We start from the raw sequence: 21,735 nt of genomic DNA, 5'->3' as shown, positions 1-21,735 counted from the left end.
AGATGCCAGCTTATAAATTTAATTTTAACTAACAAGCATGTATTAATAAGCTGATTACTGCACCAAATTCTGATGACATATTTGTTTCAATAAACACAAAAAACACAATATTTACAATAATAACATTTAATAGACTGCAGCTTTACCGTTAAAATCTTTGGTCTTGATAACATTGAGCAGATATTTGGAAACATATTAATAAAATAGAACACAAACGGAACAAAACAAAATGTGCAAAAAACCTCCTTAATGTCGTTAAAAGCGGGGAAAAAAATTCTATAATTTGTTTCGAAGAATGGCAACAGTCAATTATCATCGATGTGAGCGAGCCTATGACACCAAAACTCTTATGTCTCAGGTCACATCCGACTTTTATTATCCAGTCTATCAGCAGTGAATGAAGATTCCCTGTAACGGCTTCTCCTGAACACCTGTATCAACGTTTGTTCACTCGGGGTTCACATTCAAGAGTCGTACTTGAGCGAGAATATGTTAGCAGCACATTCAGTTGAAATCATTCTCCAGTAAATATTTGTTAGCAACAGATCCAGGTGAAAAAATACGTTGGTGTATACCTCGTTAGTCACATATCTGGGTGAAAGAAACAGCTTTTGATCAGTCATTAACAACACAGCCAGGTGAAGTCGTTCTTTTGTGAATACGTCACATATCCAGCTGAAAGTATCGGCTTTATCCCGATAAATGTCGTTAGCAACACTTCCAGGTATACTTTAACCATGTCGTTAACAAAATATCCAAGTGAGCTCAGCAGACTTTTACCAGTGAAAGATCGTTTCAAAACACATCTAGATGAAGACAGTCAACAGCAGTTTCCAGCACATTTAAATGATCGCAGTGTACATTCGTTAAAGACCATCCAGGTGAGAACAGGTGTACTGAACAGTCGCTAGCTACACATCTAGATGAAGTCCATCGTAGTTTAGGTGGTAGTTTATTGTTGCAAGTCAGAACCAAGAAGAAAACAGTCGTAATGAGGAGAAGACTTGTTAACTACCAATCCAGGAGAAGAATGTGTGGAATGCAAGGAGGATCAGGATGATGCTAGTCGGTCTAGGACAGGTAGCTTGTGCCAGGTATGTATCGATCGCTTGCGATAAGCCAGAATTAATGAAGACAGATCCCTCTGAAAAACAAAAAAATATATATTGTTGCGGTCAAGGGATGGCAGGTCATGTGTGGTTCGCTCTATTCACTGAAGGCCGCCCACCTCCCATAATACTGTTCAAAAAGCCAACACACAAGACCACTTTAATTATTCATTGGTCTATTGATTTTGGACATGCAAACAATTTCAGAATAGCCTTAATTAATTTTAGGCGATTTTTCTGTCTCACAAGAATCGGAAACGAGGCTGCACCTGACAGGCCGAGCTGCTTTGTTCCTCGACGACTTTTTTGTTTTCTTTTGCAACATTTCTGCTTATGCATACCTATAGTTTTTTTTTTTTTAGTTGCATGTTGGATTATTGTCGCCTCTTAAACTTTGTTTTGTTTTGACTTACTACCCGTTCCTTCGTGTTATTGTATCACTAAGAGATTCATGTTCGTATATGTATGTTGTGCTTGTTTGTACTCGATTGTCAACTCTCTCGGCCGCTGTCCCCACTTCTCCTGGTCTCTTCTGCAGCGCATCCAGCTCGCCTCCGTTTGGACTATACAAATGTGATGACGATTGATGATGACTGAAGTCGTTGCAAACTGAGGTAACATGAAGCTTACCAAAAGTGAAGTATTGTGTCGGTGACTTAGCGCCGTAGCCACCCGCGTTATAGCCACACACTCGTATGGCATAGAGAGTATTTTCTTCCAGGCCGTCCAGTATAGCCTCATTGATGGGGAACTTCACTTGAAGCTCCTGTCGCGTTCTGAAGTCTTCGTTGGCATTCCAGTAAAATATCTTAGGACAAAAAATATCATCAAATATTCTTTGTACAATTCAGCACACCGCAATTACATATTTCTGATTATTATTCAGTAAGTGTTAAAAAATATTTCTTGCAAGACAGTGGATATTTCCTTTTAGTCATTCTTTTCATACAGTCGATCATTTATTTACTCAGTTAACAAACAGACAAGCAGACAGAAGAAAGTAAAAAAAAAAAAAAAGGGAAGACAAGTTTTGTCCCCTGTCTTATGTAGTCGCTTCACTTTGCAATTTTGTCGGCCACTTGACAGGGTTTTAGTCATTTGTTTCATCTAGCAGGAATTCTCTTACCACATAGGCCGTCAGTCCAGCCTCCCACGTTGTGGTCAATATACCCCGCCACCAGATTCTAACTTGCCCAGCTCCGACAGAAGACACTCGAACTTCTTCTGGGTAGTGCCAGGACGCTGAAAGTTAAGAATCATGCAAAATAGTAAATCGAGCTACTGTACATTTTTTCAACAAGTACTAGTTAGAGCAGTTCTTTGCATTTTTCTGAGGGGATGGTGGTGGAATGGGTGAGTAAATAGTCTGTATCCAGAATAAAGAAACCTCCGTTGTCCCGAAATCTGTGTGCGTGCGTGCTTGTGGGCAAGCGTTTATTTGTGCGTATGCAAATGTGTCTATATCGGCAAAGCATTGGCGTTTTCTCACGGTAGAATGCTGTCTCCATCAAGTATTGTTCAGACAGTGGACCAAGGCCGGCAGAATTGACAACTTGCACGCCCACCCACGTGTTGACCTGTGTAGCCAGATTGATGACAAGTCCGCTACTCACGTCGTCTCCATAGTAACGAATAAACTGCCACTCGTCTTTACGCCGATTGTCGAGATCCTGAGGCCAGTAGTTGATCTAAAGCATACAAAGCCAGAACACAGCGTGTCATCAATGTTCAAATTAGAACAGCTCTGTATATTTTTCAATAGGTTGAAACAAAACAACATATATAAATGTGTGTATGATGTGTGTGTGCGCGTGCGCGTACGTGTGTGAGTACGCTTATTCATGAAGTGATCTCCATAAAACAGTGTGCTATTGCTCAAGCTTAAACAAAAAAAATTGTTGCTGTTGTTGTAGTAGTAGTAGTACACCACATTTAGTTGCTTCAATGAAACAGTTTTTTTTTAAGTAGAGCAGGATATCATTTGAGTCCTTTGGTCCAGACCTCCCACATTTAATACAACAAAAGAAAACACATAAAAAAGAAGAAAAGGTAAATATTATTGTCTAATATATGTTAATGAATTTATAGTTTTTATTTGCACGAAAAAAGTGATACATTGTCTCTTGCTACAAAAAGGCTGTGGATTTATCATCAGCAGAAAACAACCCTGTCCCCTAGGGCAGATGACATTACCTGTTATCTCACACCTAAGCAGGGGTCTAATTTATTATAATGTTAAATATAATATTTACTGTCTCTAAAATCAATTCTTTTTCGTCATATCGTTATTCTGAATAATGCTTGAGGTGTTGAGTCACTTCTTTCCTCACCTGGTAGCCCAGAATTTTCCCCCTGGCAGCCTCACGTGTGTCAGGTACAGGTGTCCACGACACCTCAATCGTGGAAGTGTTGTAAGTGTTTGAAACAACGTTGGTGGGAACGCCCAATGGTACTGAAAAATTGAGCATAAATAAGATAAATAAAAATTTGAAGTGTCTGAAAAACATGTTTAACATTTTTTAGGCGTAGCTTCAATGCCAAAATAAAGCTTCTTCTATGAGTTTGTTATGATAGCTACGATAATTGTGTAGTTACTTTTTCTGAATTTTTTGTTCGTTTTTAGCATATCGATATTTGGGTATGCTGTAACGATTCGCGATTGAGACGAATCTAGTTAGATTCATGCTTATTTTTAACTCTCCCTGTGGTCAGGGAAGAGCAGTTGCGCGAGCGCTGACGTAGCTCTGCGTGACGATTCTTTTGCGTCATATAGTGAATGACGTAAATGAACTGAGCACAGTGTAACTAGGGCGACGGTAGGCAATGGAGAGCCATGGAGTACTGATGATTGGTTGAGAGAGTCTCCAAGAAAGACTGTTGGATGGTCGTCCTAGTTACCTGGTCGCTGGGGGTGCCTGATTGGTCAGGAAGAGAAAAAGAACGAGTTAACCTAGGAGATCTAACGTTTCTCGTGGCAGACGAGACCTAGCAGTTGGAGTGTACAGAGCTCCGTGGGGAGTGTACAGTGTATGGTTAACTGCCAGTAACGGATAGCCGACGTGTGTCCAGTGGAGTATTATCGTGTGGAGTATTACACAGTGTGGTGTAGTAATCAATCCAAGCGGAATATAATATCTTCGCCGATACGGCTTTAATCTCCTTAACTTCACGAACTGCGTGAAGAAATTCAGTGGACTTCACAGTTAACTTCACAGTTAACTTCACGAACTGCGTGAAGAAATTCAGTGGATTAACCTGCTGGTCCAGTCAGAGATTTCGTCAGCGCCAACCGTCTGAGAAACGTTAGGAGGAGGTTGACGCTGGGGAAGTAGCGTCCTTTTATTTTGTTTCATCCTCATCTCATCGTTAGTTAATTTCATAAACATTAAATGTGTTAATCGTTGGCCGGACCTTTTTGTTGAAAAAGGTGAAAGAGTGCGGCGAGCGTGGTTTACATGCAGATGTTCACACGCGCTCGCAAACACATTCAACACACTCTTTCGTAAAACGTTACATATGCAAAGATGGTTTTATCCGATCTTGACAAAATAAATTTAGAGGAGTGGCAGCATTTAATCACCATCTCTGAGCTCTGTTTATGCCTTGTTGTCACTGAAGTGTGACATTGATTCGAGGTGAGGTGGTGTGAGGAAATATCCACAAACAGCAATAAGCAGTAAAGAGAAAGAATGATTATTTTACAGTCACTCAAACATATTCTTTGAAATGCATACGCATTTCTATGAAGTATTTTCATGGCAAAATTAATAATCCATCGATGCATAATTAATAACTCACAGTCTTCAGCCGAATAGACTTCTTCGATGGAAGAATTGGGTCCTTGTCCGAGGGGATTGATAGCTTGAACTTTCACTTCATACAGCAGGAAGAAGTTTTCTATTCCTACAAGGGTAACATGATGATCGTCTGTCCCAGTTTTTGTTGCCTTTAATAAACACGATTCGAAAAAGTACATAAATGACATTCAAGATTGAAGATCTTAGGGAAGAAAACCCTAGCACAGAAAAATTAACCAGAAAATTAATAATTCATTTCACCTTTTCATCTTTGTTCTTTGTCTTCCTCCCTATGGTTTGTTTCTGTTTGGAGACTTTTTCTACTTACTGTCTATCTTTTACTTAATGAACTAGCAAATACCTTTGAATTTGTCTCCAAATAAAGAAGTTTGAACCTCTTAGCTCATTTAAACCAAAACGAGTTTACTTGCTAGGACTCCAAGCTTTTGATATTTAAGCAACAAACCTACCTACCCACCTCTACTTGCTCGCACGTGTACACAAAATCACTCAATGATTCTTTGTAATGATTGCTTTTGATATGAATGACCATTATACTGACCGACTGCCAACGTCCTTCATTGTCTCCTTCGGTCTTCTTTCTCCAGTAAACACGGTAATACACAGATGAGCTGCCCCACTCAGACCGGTCTAACAGCTGTATCAATACACAAAAAACCCAGGTGGTGAGATTTAAATGTGTATGACTTTAATCTCGGTTTCAAAAATATTTTTAAAAATGTGTATCCTTCCCATTTCTCTCTCTCTCTCTTTCTCTACATTGATTCTACATGTTAAGTGCGATAATGAATTGAAGGTTTGTAGACTGTATGATAGAGTTGTGTGGGTTATCTTATATATATATTTAAGCCACTACTCACATCCCATCTTATAGTTAAGTCTCCAACGCTACCTCCTCCTCCTCTAACGTTGCTTGGGGCCACTGAAGGAGGGGCGTCGAGGGTTTTCACGAAATCTGTAACGGTGGACAAAGATCAGCAAACCGTTTGTGTCAACACCTGGCTATTCCTTTATACCATATATTACTGTATACTGAACAGGTTGCTTCTGAAAAAGTGAAAGGCAGAAAAACCTAAAATTGTAACTTGCATGCAGATACCTGATGGAATGCTGGGTGTGCCGATACCAAACTCGTTCTGTGCCGACACCCGGAACCGGTAACCATTACCCGGATTAAGGTTGTCCACCTGCACACCGTGCTTGTCCGTTTGAAGGATGTCTGCTGGAATGGAGTCTTTTGTTGCCACGGCTGGTTTTGAAAGAAGACAGTAGCTTTAGTTAGATGCACATACCACATGCTTGCTTTTAACAGTACGCTTAACATATAAGTTCACACAGGTTCTAGATTTTACAGCTGTCTGGGAACTGTTCACCTACGACACTATGACACTCACTCAGGACGGTTTGCCACTCGTTTGGGTTGAACTCGTCCTCGGCCTCCACAATGAAGGAGACGACTGCCCCGCCATTGTCAGCTCCCACTGTCCACATCAGCATGACGCTGGTCTGAGTGACTGACTCCGTTCTCACATACAAGCCTGCTGGCATACTGGGTGGTCCTGTATGAGGATGTGGGGGTGGACAAAGAAATAAGTGTCATCCAACGACTTCCACATTAGCAGTTAAAAGTAACATGATAATTGTAAAATGCTTCTTTCGACTTACATCTTAAGTAAAGTATCTTCTTAACTGGATAACTCATGTTAAATGTTTGTATTTTTCTTGAAAATATTTAGATTAAAGTTATAATAACAAAACTGTCAAACATAATAACATCTTCACACCCACACCCATACACCCACTCACACCCAAATACTCTCTAACTCACTCCTTCTCTATCACACACACACACACACAAGCATAAAATTAAAAAATGGAGGGATAGAGCACCTCTGACGGTCAAGTATCCACTTTTGGAGTCTGCAGTAAACGGCGTCTGAAGAACACAGGTGTATTGACCTTCGTATTTGAACTGAACACCCTTGATGTACAAACCAGTTCGGCTGGATGCTTGTGTCTCAGAAACCTTAAAACAAGTACTAAAAGCTTTAAAATCCGTTTCGATTAAAAAAAGGTAATTTTGGACACAAATGCACTATTGCACTATTAAACGACAAAAATCTCAAATTGTGCTTGCCGGACTCTCTCACTAGTAATCTTTTTATGTATGTATTTATATATATATATAGGCTATATATATACATAATTAAAGAGAGAGAGGTATAAATAAGGTGGATTGCAATGTCTGAACAATTTCCAGTAAACCCTTTTTATGACTGCGACATAAATAATCTAGGCTGACTTTCAATTTATTTTGCTTTCTTTTATAGGAATGGCCAGGAAAGAAAGTCACTATATGGACCAGCAAAGTATTGGCCAGTCAAAATTTGTGGTAATTGAAAGGATAAATTTAATAAATTTAATAGTACTTCCCCGAAAGAACATACTTTGTGAGCTCCCTAAGAAGTGTCTATATGTTTCTACGTAATTTATTGACTGATGTCGATCAGTAGAACTGTCTCTGGCAATATCATTGTAACAGAGATGGATTTCGTTTAAAAAAAAGAAAGCTCAAAGCGCTGGATACTTACTACAGAAAATGTTGGATCTGAAATATCCAGTGGATAATTGTTGAAGTACCAAACAAAGTTGACATCTGTAGTGGGATCTCTAGAGGCTGTACATTGCAGGAAGGCGGTTTCATTGACTATGGCGCTGACTGCGGATGGACCGGTCGCTATAGCAGCGCCGCCTGGTAACAAGAAGAGGAACCCAGAATAAATCACTTTGATCATCAAGAAGGGAAAATTTCGAGCCCTATTTTTGTTTCTGCTAGGATTTTCTTTCTTTTTCTAAAAATGTAAGACAGGTGAGCTTTCGTGTGTTAAAGACTCTGTTGTGTCAACTCTCTAGCTTTCTGAAACTTTTCTCAACAGTTGGAGAAAGATCAGCAAAAAGACAAACTTGAGATGATATCCGATTTCTTTTTAGAGAAGATTTGAAAACAAACCAAGATCTGTAAAAAAAAAAAAAAAAAAAAAAATTCCTTCTTAATCAAAGAACACCTGCGCTCGGTTGGTAAAGAAAATTGTAATTTGTCAACTCTGGAACAAACAAAAATATTTATTAAACTTTCCAGTAATATTTGAATGATATTATTCGCTTTTAACAACACATATTTTTCACATATATCGCTGTACTGACGATGGAAGCTAGAAATGACAAAAAGATGAAAAAACGATGACATTTCGCCAAAACTTACTGGCGACAAAAATTGTGGTCGAGCTCTCGGCTTCTCCGCCATCATTGACAGCTTTACATGTGAATGTACCAGCGTCCGAACTTTGTAAAGTCTTTATCAGCAGATCTCCATTGGGATACTGTATGTAGCGACCGTCTGTGCCTGTCGTCAGCTGACCGCCATTGCGCAGCCACGTGATCTGAGGCAGTGGGGCTCCTTCTGGGTTGCACTGAATGACGAGATCACCTCCCACTGCTCCAGACATTTGAACAGGAAGCGGTTTCTTTGTAAAGGATGGAGCAAAAGCTGTTGAATAAAAAGAAGAGAATCAATGTCATTGACAATTTTATTGTAATATGTGATTTTTAAAAATTAAATTAACTTATTATAGATTATATTTATACCGTACCATTGGAGCATGGACCAGTCTGTTGGTATATGATCACGAACAGCGTAAGAGGACAAAAAAGAAATAAGAAAAATCAAGAAAATAACTACTACAATAAATGATTAAAAACTGTGCCGAGTTGTGTGAAACAACATCGTGGAATATCTGTCCAAAACTTAGCGGCAGTCATCAACGAATGTCACCAAGAAGAGACAATAGTCATCAAGAAGCTCAAGACACTCACACAGAACTCTCAGCTGCGCGTTGCTCATTTCGGAACCGTAAGTGTTGACAGCCTCGCACTGGTACATCCCTTCGTGCATAGAGGCGTCCAAGTTTGTTATCACAAGTATGTTTTTGGACACCTGCACTCGAGTATTGGGGTCAGAGGTCAGGAGCTGGCCATTCTTGTACCAGCGGTAGACAGGAGACGGGTTTCCTCTGGCTTCACACTTCCAGGTAAGATGGCCATGGACGTCAGCGTGCTGATTTTTCAGAGGAGCGACGAAATATGGTCGTGCTGAAATACATACATTTAAAAAAACGTTTAGTTTTAAACTCGTTTATGTGAATAATATAAATGAACATTAACAAGCATTGCATCAATCCATCCATCTGTACAATTTTATTATTAACTAAAACGGTCGAACAGGAAATCCAACAATTAAATATATAAATAACATATATGATCGACATATGATTCAGTTCTGTTCTGGCCTTGAACCAGGCTGGTTCATGATATGGAGTATCCCAGATTAGGGGGATGGTATTTCACATAGTTTTATCAATCATTAGACACAATCGCACCAACTGGACCTTTTAAATTAGGGCCTTCTTTAAACTGCAGGAACAAAATGCCATAGAATATCCGAAATACAATCGCAAAAGTTCAGAGGTTACCTCTGTCTGTTGTTCACTTACCTCCAAGTGCCAGGTAGAAAGAACGAGTGTCCTTAGCACTCGACGTCCTGGTGACGGTACAGTTGTAGGTCCCAGCATCCTCCATCTGGGCGTTACGGATGATCAACACCCGGTTGTAATCCTGGAAGACTGCAGAGGCTGGAATGGGAAGGCCCAGGCGCTGCCAGGAATAGTAGAACGGGGTTGTTGATCTGTACAAACCAAATATTGTGGCAATTCTCTATTCCAGACGAATTTCGTCAAACATTTTAAAACATTAAAGGTCTAGGGGTGTGCAGGTTTCTTGCAAATGATTTAAAAAAACTCTGTGCAAGGTACTGTTTCCTGAAATCTACAGGAACACATACCTTTTCTATTCTGGAGATATACATCTACAAACATCACAGCGCACAGACAGTTGTGAACAACGCTGACGTCAAGATTGATCATACATGTGTTTGTCAAGACCTTAGTCAATGACAACTAGTAGCATGTGTTAATTAGGTATTTATATAAATATAACGTGAAGTCATGAGTTTGCTTATGCTTTCTGTGCAAAGTGATGTCTGAAGGCGTGGGTCTCAAAAAGGGAAAAGGAGTGTGACGAATGAAATTCATCCATGTTTTTGGAAATAATATTTTGTACTAAACTTTACCCAGTCAATAGACTGTATCCCACTACACTTTGGAGATTTTCTTTCATCTCTATAATCCGCAGACAGCTAAAGTCCAACGTCAGGCCTATAACCACCATGGACTATAGTCCCTCGATAGAGAAATTTGTAAAATGCGAGGTACAAACATATCTCTTAAAAAGGATATCGAAGCAAATAAACTACTGATAATCAAATACATGTATATAATTTTAGATGCAGAAGTATCACTTTCGTATGAACGAAAGGCAGAATGACAGAATAAGCAGATCGACTTACGAGCCGTAGGCAAAACATTCCAGACGAACATCCTGGCCTCTGAGTGGGGGCTTGGGAAAAACAGCCGGGAAGTCGTTCTGGATTTCTGGTCCCCAGTTGGACTTTGGGCCTGGGGGATAAATTATTGGTAGCAATAGCAGCATTTATAAATTGTCTTATTTTGGCATTAGGACAGTTATAACTATGAACCTCTTCAGCAACAAAATTGCGAGATGTGATGATGGTGGATGATGATGATTTATAATCCATTAATTTTTACCTTTTTCGTGTCTACAACGTCATTATAACTAATTAAACAAAGATTAAACAACTAAATCATGACTGACTTACTCTGGTCGCTGACAGCTAGAGGTATGGGAAGTGAGAATCGAGCAGGAGGCTGATTGGTTCCGATGGTGAACCGGTTGACCCCCATCAGCTCGGCAATACACTGGTAGCGTCCCTCGTCAGACCTCGTTACCTTTTGCAGTAACAGGTGATAGGAAAGCTTATATACCTGTCTAATCCTTATCTCTCAACATCTGCTGTCTGCTATCATCCATCACAAACACACACTTGTATTTAAAATATGTTTATTGTGCTTAACGCACAAAAAGCAAGCCACAAATAAGCTCACACTAACAAGCAGACAGGAACTCGGACAAACAGATGAAGGCAGGCAGGTAGACAAACACACAATTATGCGGATATTGAGACAGATTAGAGACGTGTAGACAGATCATACAGACAGGGGTATGAAAAGGCAGGCCTTTAGATGGGCAAGTGGATGGACAGGTACAAAGGTAGTCAGATAAGAAGACAGAAGACAAAAAGGCCGGTAGATTGAGCGATAACAGAAAGGCGTGCAGGTAGACAGATAGACAGGTATATAGGTAGGAAGACAGACAGGTAAATGTCTGTCACAGACATTACACACCTCAGAAAAGTACAGCTTGCCATTGTTGGAGATGAAGATGTATGACTGAAATTCTGGTCGTACGAACTGTGCATTATCCTTCAGCCACTGGTACTGTATCGCTGGAACAACAATTACAAGGGACAGTAAGTCCACTTATTCAACACTGGAAGTAATGTAAGTTACATTATATTACATCATTACATTTCTGTCCACCTAAACATGCTGTAGATAATCCTATACATAACTATACACTTATAGAAATAAAGTTAGCAACACATGATCACCTACATAAGACAAGACTTTTTTTCCAAAGGAAATTTCGCGCTTATCACAAAGCTAACGATCCGTCAGAACATGCAGCAGGGGAGTGGAAAATGGAAGGCAGCTTTCCCTCAAAAAGATACAGGGGAGGCAAGAATATAAAAGTCATTCAGCCATGCATGGAGTTTGCCCTCCCCCCCCCCCATTCCCCTCTCCCGCAAGGTCGATTATCTTCCTAGGCCCCTGCCCAGTCCCTATAAAACAGGAGAGAAGCATGCAAGTTACTGACATTCTCATCATCTTACACTGGACATTGTAACAATTATGTGTTTCCATCTCGACTAAAATGTCCTTGCCTCACCTGGCCTGTAGATGATCTGACTGCACTCGATGGCCACCCCGTCGTAAGCTTTGGCGCGGACCGGCGCGTTCTGTACGTTAGAGAAGTCGCCAAGATCTGACCCAGAAACACGATATAACAGCATATATCAACAAGCTGTAACACATCTTACTAGACTCACGAGAAATTTAAACCAAGACATAACAACTTATGCTATTAAGCTATAAGACATCATAGACTAACATTCAGAGTGTGTTTTAACAAGTTAGTGAAGGCTAAAGCTAAAGACTAGCTCTTCTAGTTTCATAAAGCACTTTTTCGATGAGTTCTTAAAACATTTATTTTTGAGCTTTTTTGCGTTATTGTCCATACTAATCCAGAGAAACTGGAATGATTTCAACATAGACGTACTGTAGTGTTGTTAATAAAACCGTAAAAGTAGGGACTATTTTTCTTTCAATACTAACATCCAAAAGAAATGGCGACAGAGCTGGAGATGACGGTCCCGAACTTGTTTCTGGCCTCACACCGGTAAGAATTGCTGTCCTGGGCCTCTACAGGATTCTCGATGATCAGACGGCCGTTGATGAGGCTGTAGCGAGAGTTAGTCGAGGCCAAAACCTTCAAGAGATGCACAACGCAGAATTCTTTTGTCAGGGCTGGAGTGGGAACAGTCTCAGATAACAGTTTACAATCGACGCGACTAAGCACTCATAGTTCAGAAGACTGATTCAGTCCTTTTTACTCCGACTTTATTGTTAAGGAAGGATAATTCTTTAACTGACGGAGAAGACAGTGAAAAAAGTCAATAACAATAGCAAATTATCTCCACTTTCACTATCTCAGTTCTGATTTATCAGTTCTTTTACATGACCTTTTGAACTTTTTGAACTGACCTCCTCGCCAAAATTCTTCCCGCGGACCCATCTGTAGGTTGGTTCTGGAGTACCAAAGGCTATGCACTCCAGCACTGCAGGCTCCCCCGTGGAGCTGACCACCACCAGAGAGTTGGGCATCGAGATGAACTGAGGGCCTCGCTCTATCACACCATCTGTAGCCGGCAGGCCGTAGTCTGCGAATACCAGGAGTGACGATTACAAGTTCTGTAGCGATAACGATGAGATGATCACGACGACAACATTGATGACAGGTGGATGCGGTGATGGAGTGAATGACTGCGACGAGCCGATTTATACATTTAATGATGATATAACAATATTTTGTCGGTTCGTACTCAAAATGTAAAGCAAAGTAGAACTAACATCATGACGATAAAGCAAAAAGTAAAGAACAAAACAGCAGCTAGAGATGTGTAGAAATAAACTACACATAGCTCCATATAAGTAAAATTGCTCTAAAAGGACACATTTTTAAAGCTTAAGAATCTCATACCAATACAACTATGAAGAAGATTTTGCGAAATGTGTACCTACCGTAGCCCCGTGTCTGTTGCAGAATACGATAAGCTTCAACTTTGAGGATCTTACAGATATAAGCATTTTCAAAACCATCTGGAACAAGACTCCATCCATATCCCGACACTGCGACAATAACATTAAGATGATGGCGATGTTTAGTTTTTTTTTTTATTTCTCTCATCCTCGTGAAACTTGCTTAGAAGTGAGAGGATAGAAGACGACCACGAATAATAGATAGGAAAACAGGTAACCCACTTTGAGGTAGAGAAAAGCACCGGACTAAAACTCAAAAATAAAGAATAGTTTATACCTTAAAAGGGTTAGCCTTGTAGCTTGTTCTAAAAAGATTATGGGGTTCTTTTTAAATATTGCTGATAATAAACGTTGTTTGCTTTTTTCACTCTTTTTAAATATGTTGAGGAATAGACGAAGTCGCATTTTATTTCTTTGTTTACTAGCTTGTTCTTATCATCAATCATCAATCTATCATCAATTAATCATCAAGAACAAGAGCTGAGAGTAACATGATATTGCAGGAAAGGTGTGAGAGAGGACTAGGATTATGGGAAAGGTTGTTAGGAGTAATGTCACACCATTAAAACTGTCTAATCCACCCTTCTCTTAAAGGTCCAAATTAAGATACAAACAAGCATCCAGAGCAGTAGGAGTAGGAGAAAATGACAGGACTTTTCAACAACTCACCTCCAAACGTGTAGGCAATGGCAGCTGACGACTTGTCCATGGCGGCATTCGGTTGTCCTGGCAACCAGAACTGAAGGTCGGGTAGCAACGCCGACGACGTGGCCACCCACTGGTAAGGCAGAGCCCCTGCTACACCTGTGTCCTTTCTGGACAACCCATGGCCACTGGTCAGCCAATTCCGGCTGCAAATGAAAATAAGTTCTTTGACAAAAGAGAAGGATTTCTGACAGAATTTCTGAACTCAAGATAAACATGTGACAGAGTGAACGAATGAGACGACGATGAAGATGTAGACGTTAGCCATGAAAATACACTTTTTCAAAACTTTCTCGGCTGATTATGGTAATTCTTTTGGTGTTTATTAACAGAGCATTGTTTTACTCATTCCACTTACTGTAAAGGATCGAATTTTTCCAACCAGTTTGTAATGAAATTGTGCTCTTCTGCCGATGTTATGTACACCAGACTTGCTCCATCATCCTGAGATAGCAACACGAATCAACGAAAGTTTCTCATCACTAATAGCAGAGATTTCATTCGTTTCATCCGTATCCTTATATTTGCTTACAAGTGTTGTGAAAAGTACGAAAAAAGTCATTTAAGCTACAAACAGACTGCGATACTGATAAGAAAGAAACAGAGGGAAAGATAACGAAAGAAGGAATATCTCAAATGATCAACAGATAAACAGATGGAAGCCTCATTAACAACAGCTGTCAGACACAAAACCCAGAATACTGACACCACAGTCCAAACTGGCACTGTCAAACTTGAGCAGGTTAGTGCCAGCAAACTGATAACAGTAGTCCCCATAAGCCAGCCATGGGTCAGGACAGTCTGAAACGAAAATCAGGAAAGTTTTGCAGTTACAAAAAATCCATTTAGTCAATTAATTAAAACATTTTAACAAATTGTAAACATCTAGCATTTTAAAAATTTTAATCAATTGATCATGTTAAATTTTTCAAGAATTCATCATCGTCATGTTTCTTTGATCAGCCCCAATGACAATTAGAAAGCAGACAAAGGTAAAACTCTCTGTAATGCAAAGTATTGATAACAGTTCTGTTCAGGTTTTCTTCCTACGATTTTTCCAGTTAATTAGTAAAACGAGGCTGCTGGATTCAAAACTTTTGGTTTAGCCACGTTTCAGCTTAACTACTAGAACGAGGCTGGTGTATACAAAGCTTCCGGTTTAGTCACATTCATTGTTTAGGCTCGCCAAGACTAGCAGCGGAGAACCTCGCAAGAGGCTAAGCGTTGGTCTCGGCAGACAGACAGCAGTCCACCTATACACACCCTTGATGCATTTGCAGTCTCGCTTACAACTAGCTAGCAAAATGGAAGCAAATATGGACTACATATCTTTCATCTATATGGACATTTTATAGACATAAAGTTTGCATGTTTTGCTACGTGCGTCCGTATTATTATTATTACCTGCGATTGTTTGGCCTGCCACTGACGATATAATAAAGACAGTCATGCAAAGGGTCAACAAGAGTGACCTGGACAAGCAGCAACACAACATTTCTAGGCCCTGAAACCAAAAAAAGAATGAAGCGATAGGTAAGTGCACGTCTCACGATATATGTCACTGTTTATCATACTTAAAATCTCTTGGCCTACCTATATAAGATGTAATTTGATTTTGATTCTGCTCAACTGATTCACGATTTCTCATTAAGTACCTGTTGCCAGTCAGCATAGTAACAAAGCTAATGTAAGAGGTCAAAAGTCACTAGCATGTGGATACGTGATATCATAGGCGATTTCTCTGTATAAGTATTTTCTAAAAAGTCAAACACAATTCAGTCAGCGTCAGATGTAGTTTAGTTTGTTATCTTCGATGATGGTATTTCTTCGGTTATTGAGCACATGCGTGGTTTACGCTCGTCGAGGGTTAGGGTTAGAGAAGTTCATGATGTTAACCTTTAACCATTTGGGTGTACCCAGACAAACAAACGTGAGGATGTGATTAAAAGAAATTCCTTTTTCTTCTAAAATGATAAACAAGAAAGTAAAATAAAAAGTATTTTTTGCTTTCGAGATGGTAGATGCCCAAAAAACTTTCAAGTCTGAAATTGTGACTGCAAGTGATTGGATGGATTTCGTGGGAAAGTTTGCCCCTTTAGGTGGATTTCGCCATATTAAGGTGGATGGAGGGGGTGGAAACCGGAGTACACCCAACGGCCAGCTCTGCGAACAGGTGTCACTACAGATTTGCACCCGGCAATATGCAACACATTCGTTGGCGCAAACTCTTCGTATCGTTCGGACTCCTCACAGGTAGACGGATTTTTTAAAAACATTTTTAAGGTAGGCCGTAGCTCATCTGCAGTCTTTTGCAGGCACTTGAGTTGTAATGGAGAAGACAACGCTGGTGAGACATACAATGCTGCGTGGCGACCTAGAAACGCGATACGGTCGCTGAACCGCCAGCAAAATACCGGGACCTCCACAAGCTTTTGGCCATAAAACGCGATCTCCCCCAGCCCCCATTCGCCGCTCGTGAGGGGACCCTCACGTGTTCATTGGTGAGTGCATACGTCTTCATGGCGAGGACTGGTTTCAACTTTCGTACGGACGTCCTGAAACACCCAGACGGTTACTATTTTTACACATTTCTGATTAAAAAAAGTCCACGCCGTTTTCCACTAAAAAAGGTGTGTTTTCAAAATGTATTATTTTAGACTATATGATGATGATTGCAGTGGAAAAGTACGATTTTTGTACATTTCGTGCTGTATCTTCCATAAATCGTGTCGACTTTTAGGCCGAAGTTTTCTGTCAGGACAGAAGACAGTGGTATCGCCCGTGCGAGGGAAGGTAGGAGTACACGCGATGCTATTTGTGTCCAGTCGTCTCAAATTACTACTGTACCTGGACAAAGGCGGGGTAGAGATCAGAGACACCGCCGACCCGCCTGGCAATAAAACTTCGTCCTCCTCCGACCATTGTACTTGCCGCAGGGTTTGAGCGATGATGCGAAACGACTTCTATGTGAACCTACTGTCACAGGCTCTAACCTAGCAGTACAATGTCTTTCTGAGCTGAGTACTTGGTGTTGGCGGTTAGAAAGCTGAAGTGAAACGGTTTCCAACTGAACACACTGTCAGGGTTAGGACTGAATGTATTCTCCACCAACAAACAAAACTAGAATATACAAAACAGAGAAGAATGAACAGCGCAAGTGACACAAACATAAAAACAACTGAATTTTCAAACAAAATCAGTGGCTGGAGGCACTGCCATACAGATTGATACATAACAAAGCAAAATCACCAGTATAACAAGTCTTATCCACGTCCAGTTCTCGGTTTTGTGGACTCAGGAAGACGCAAGCACCGATGACCTCCACAATGGTCGGGTTAGATAAGAAGAGAAAAGATCGTGGGGGCACTATGTTGCAGTCGTGAATTGTTGGCCATTTGTAAAAGTTCGAACATTGCACTCAAACCGAGGTGTACTTTAGGTCAGTCATCAGGAGGAATGAACTGAAAGTATTAAATATTATTATCCCCTCTTATGAGTAAAGAAAGATGTAAGGAAAGACAGTATGTTCAGATGGAAGCCGTTTCGCCTCACTTTGTCTGGTAGGACAACCCTAACCCTGACAGTATGTTCAGTTGCAACCTGTTTCACTTCAGCTTTCTCACCGCCAACACCAGAACTCGGCTGAGAAAGACGGTTTATCGCTTGCGATCTCCACTTTGCCTCGGGGCCAGGGTAGCAATTAGGGAAGACTGACCGCCGGTACTGACCCCGTGTACTCCTACCTTCCCTCGCACGGGCGAAACCATTTGAAAACACGCCCATTTCGACTTCGGCCTTTAAATACTTTAAGTGCTATACACGTGACTTCTACCCGGATGTAACGTGCAGCAACCACGGGATTCACTGTGCGCCTTGGGTTGCACTTAGCTAAGGCTAGACGCGTTTTCATTATGATGACTAAACATTATTACTAAAGTTTAGATGAGGATACTGAAAATAGTAAGAAAGAAAGAGAGAACAGAAAAAGAAAGAAATAATCGTAGTAGTAGAGGTCTCCGTTTTGATTTCTCTGAAAGCTCTTGTCCTGTGTATCTCTTTAAGCGTTTCTTCCCCTACATAACAAATAGAACCTTGTGCTTTTCGACTGAACAGCCCATGGGATCTCTTTCAGTCACCAAAACATTAACATGTAGTCACCGGTTATGGTGCATCCCCAGCCCGTAGCAGAAGATCGCCAAAGCCAAACATCGATGGTCATTGCTACTAACAGACCGCTAGTTCGCCCTGTCACTCGCAGTATCCTGACCTACATGGCAGCCTTTGACCTCACCCGCTTGTCAATAAAAGGGCAGAGAATCGGCAAAAACTGTCACGAATTAGGTCTAAAATCCGATGGAACAGAAGTTATTGTATACTTAGCATCCACTGACACACGCTTCAATAATCCACAATCGTTAAAGAAATGCCAAATATTCCGACAGGCGTGAAACCGTGACCAGCCTGGACCGTGACAACAGCTCACCCCTGAGAGAGACTGAGAGAAAGAGACAGACAGGTAACGAGGAAAATACATGAACGACAGTATAAACAAACAATTATTAGACTGGACACATTATTACCAAATCGAGAGACCTTTAGTTTGTCCTTCCAAACTAGCAATGGACACTGCAAGAAGCATCGAATTTCGAGCAGTTAGGTGAACGACCGACCGTATTTTTTTCTCCTTTACATACTCCGACTATCACGCAAATCTCCGCTCAGTCATGCATCAGTGATCTTGCCCCTGTCTAGCATAGGCAACTAAAGAACTCACTCCAACTGCGCAGGTCTTTGTGCTTGGGGAAGAAGACTTGAATGTGAACTAAATAATGACCACACCAATACTTGATACCACTCGACAGTTAGCTCCACAGATCAGGCAGACGTTCCTTGTTCTAAAATTACGAGCTTAAAGGTTTAAAGAAACTTCATGTCCCCTCCATGCCACATAAAAAATAAAACCAATAGCTTTTATTGTGAAAATTAAAAAGACGCTGAGGGGACAAGTCTGTTGGTGGCAAACTAACAGCATTTCAGGTTTTATGGGATTTTTCGGTAATAATTTGTCATTATGTGTTCATGGACATGTCTTTGACATGTGTAAGAAACTATCAACTTAGTTGTGTTTGCAGACTCGACGAAACTATTTCATATTTTTATCCCCTGATTTTTCTAGACAAACCCAAGCCCGTTTCTGTAAAGATCATTGTGTACTTTAGTTACCCAAAGAAAGTTTAAAGTGCAGTGGAGAAGTCTCATCATTTTGCTTGCTTTGTAAGATAATTTGTGGCTATCAGTTCTAGTGATACACAGCCAGTATATTATGCAGCTTGCTGTTACATGTACGTGCATAAGGAAACGACCAGTTTCACCATAAACCTCATAGGTAAATATGCGGATGGCTAACATTTACAATATTTTCAGTGAAAACAAGCGTACCTTCTCAATCTCACAATGCGATATATATATATACCACAAACTTCAGAAACTTACAGTGGAGTGGGTCTGATTTGGCATTAACTTTTAAAAAGACTGACGTGTTAAGAAAGTCTACATTTCCACAATATTTTTACATATTTCGATAACTCCTCTACAAGCTTTTGTTGTAACATATTTTTAATGTTCTTAAAAAAAACCCAGCTTCGTCGATAAGTTATAGCCCAAATAGTTAAAGGAATTTTCATCTTAGACATAATTACTTTCGAAATACCATTAGTCATTAATTGCTTTTATTACGAAAAGCAACAGTGTTTGATTCTTCTAAGTTTACACAGAGGGTTAAGGGTGGGAGAGAAGGGAACATTTCCTAAAAGATATACGATACAAACTGCGGCAGGCTAGTCAACGGGAATCTTGATGAGCCATTCATATCAATATTCATATCTGACTGTTTCTCATCTGTTTTCTCAGTAACAAAATTATTTACGCAGTTACCTTTAGGACATTAAAGTCCCATGAGCCTGACTATTTTTCTTTCTACTTTTGGGGAAGTAGGGGAAAGGGATTTCCTTTCATCAGTAATGAGTCGGACGAAACAAATTATGAAGACATTCTTTTTGAAAATTATTATTCTTATTCTTTACTGATTCGTGTAATTGTTCTAAGACGAAATAAATAAATAAATAATAAATAAATAAATAAATAAATAAATAAATAAATAAATAAATAAAACTTACGTATCTTTTACCATCTGACTATTGAGCGAGTTGAAAACAAATTATTGGGATGCTTATTACTACAATGTTTCTATATTCTTAATGGCCAAATACATTAGAGGGAAACATTATTCATGAGTAGTGCAGATATAGATATAACATCATGTAGGCAAGAACGGATTAGGAAGGGCTGGGGCAGAGAAGTGTAGGAACAGAATAAAACAGACAACCAGCCAGCCAGAGATAAATAGTCAATGGCAACTGTTCTTTACATAAATAAAAGTCTTTGTTTTACGCTGCATTATCTATGTCATTGTTGTAACACTTTCCAAAAGGCTATAGTATTAATTATCATCAAGTAGTATATTGTCATCATCGTACTCAAAGCATTTATTATTCAATTGATCTCATCGCTTTGCTCGATTAAGCTCCCCTTTAGCCAGGAATTTCTACCTTTCTTTAGACATCAGAGTATCCCAATCAATCAGTAAATACTTCACACACACGATATTTAGAACACTATGTCTCTCTCCTACCTGTTATGTATTCACTTGTTTTCGCTGCAATATTCTTAGCTGATGGTTCATTTACTCAATTATTACCTCGACCTGCTAGGTAACCTGTGTTGGACGGTCCACACTATTCATCGAAGATACACAATGGCTGTTACTAGAGTGACGGTAATCCAGTCCTCCATGGTATGGTCAGTTCATTCCCAAATGTTTGCCAGCCGCTTCTTCTACTGTTTAATGTTAAGACAAGATTAATATTGTCCCAACAGTAATTTTCTGAAGCTATCCTGCTTCTATGTTATTATTCCTAATGTTAAAGAAACTTACCGATTGTTGCGATTCGTTTGACACACGTTGTGAAATCAGGATTTTTTTCCCCTCGCCAAAACACAGGGAAGCATGCGATGTTCGTTCAGCTTGTGGTAACAAAAGTCCGAGTGGAAACGAAAAGTTGTCCGTCGTGGCCGGCAGAGCGGCGCTGGCTGTCTGAGCACCGAGCCTACCTGTCGTTGGTGTAACTTGATCGCATCCCACAGCCCGCAGCTCTTGTCTTTTCCCAGACGCGTTCTGCCTCGTGACTTTTGAAGCAGCGAAGTGTCGAACATTTAGGCGACTTGTGATGTCAGACAGTGGGACATCTGTTGGCCTCGAGTTAATTTTTCAACGGTAAAAGAATGTCATCCTGTGGAAGACTGCTGTAGTGGGTATAACTGTACAACGTGAATTAGCAGTATTGCTTAATTTTAACAACTGTAACCTTGCAATTACACATAGTTTCATGGTTTATACCACTGTGACTATGACACTACTTCACATTGCATGATTTAAACCCCAAAAAGTTGAAACACAGTATAAGCTGACGGCCTTTGCCAATGTCAACATGGTCGGGTCAAATAAGGTCACATGTCAAGATGATCATTCATCAGTAACTTAAACTACACACAGAAGAAAGAGAGAGGAGAGAGAGATTGTAAATGAGAGGGCGAGAAAATGTATTCAAGTCCGCGCACAGATGTCTGCTTTGA

The 21,735-nt window shown here is 40.2% G+C and overlaps 1 protein-coding gene across 1 annotated transcript; it reads right to left on the bottom strand.

The window, feature by feature from the left end:
- Positions 1-110: 110 nt before the first annotated feature.
- Positions 111-21,367, bottom strand: LOC112556413 (contactin-3-like). The gene is made up of 27 exons (XM_025225401.1): positions 21,038-21,367; positions 15,448-15,547; positions 14,750-14,844; positions 14,402-14,487; positions 14,008-14,189; positions 13,321-13,428; positions 12,784-12,959; positions 12,355-12,508; positions 11,909-12,004; positions 11,305-11,405; positions 10,719-10,848; positions 10,389-10,497; positions 9,478-9,668; positions 8,801-9,076; positions 8,190-8,474; positions 7,519-7,679; positions 6,818-6,953; positions 6,322-6,486; positions 6,027-6,176; positions 5,788-5,882; positions 5,469-5,564; positions 4,908-5,055; positions 3,440-3,561; positions 2,599-2,797; positions 2,236-2,351; positions 1,740-1,917; positions 111-1,144 (listed from the first exon to the last, which is right to left on the bottom strand). The coding sequence occupies exons 2-27, from the start codon at positions 15,536-15,538 to the stop codon at positions 1,008-1,010; spliced, it is 3,783 nt and encodes a 1,260-aa protein (XP_025081186.1). The 5' UTR covers positions 15,539-15,547; positions 21,038-21,367; the 3' UTR covers positions 111-1,007.
- Positions 21,368-21,735: the final 368 nt, after the last annotated feature.

This window comes from Pomacea canaliculata, linkage group LG2, assembly GCF_003073045.1.
Source record: "Pomacea canaliculata isolate SZHN2017 linkage group LG2, ASM307304v1, whole genome shotgun sequence".
Lineage (NCBI taxonomy): Eukaryota > Metazoa > Mollusca > Gastropoda > Architaenioglossa > Ampullariidae > Pomacea > Pomacea canaliculata.
Note: the sequence above shows the minus strand (reverse complement) of the source record. Positions and strands in the feature narration are given on the sequence as shown.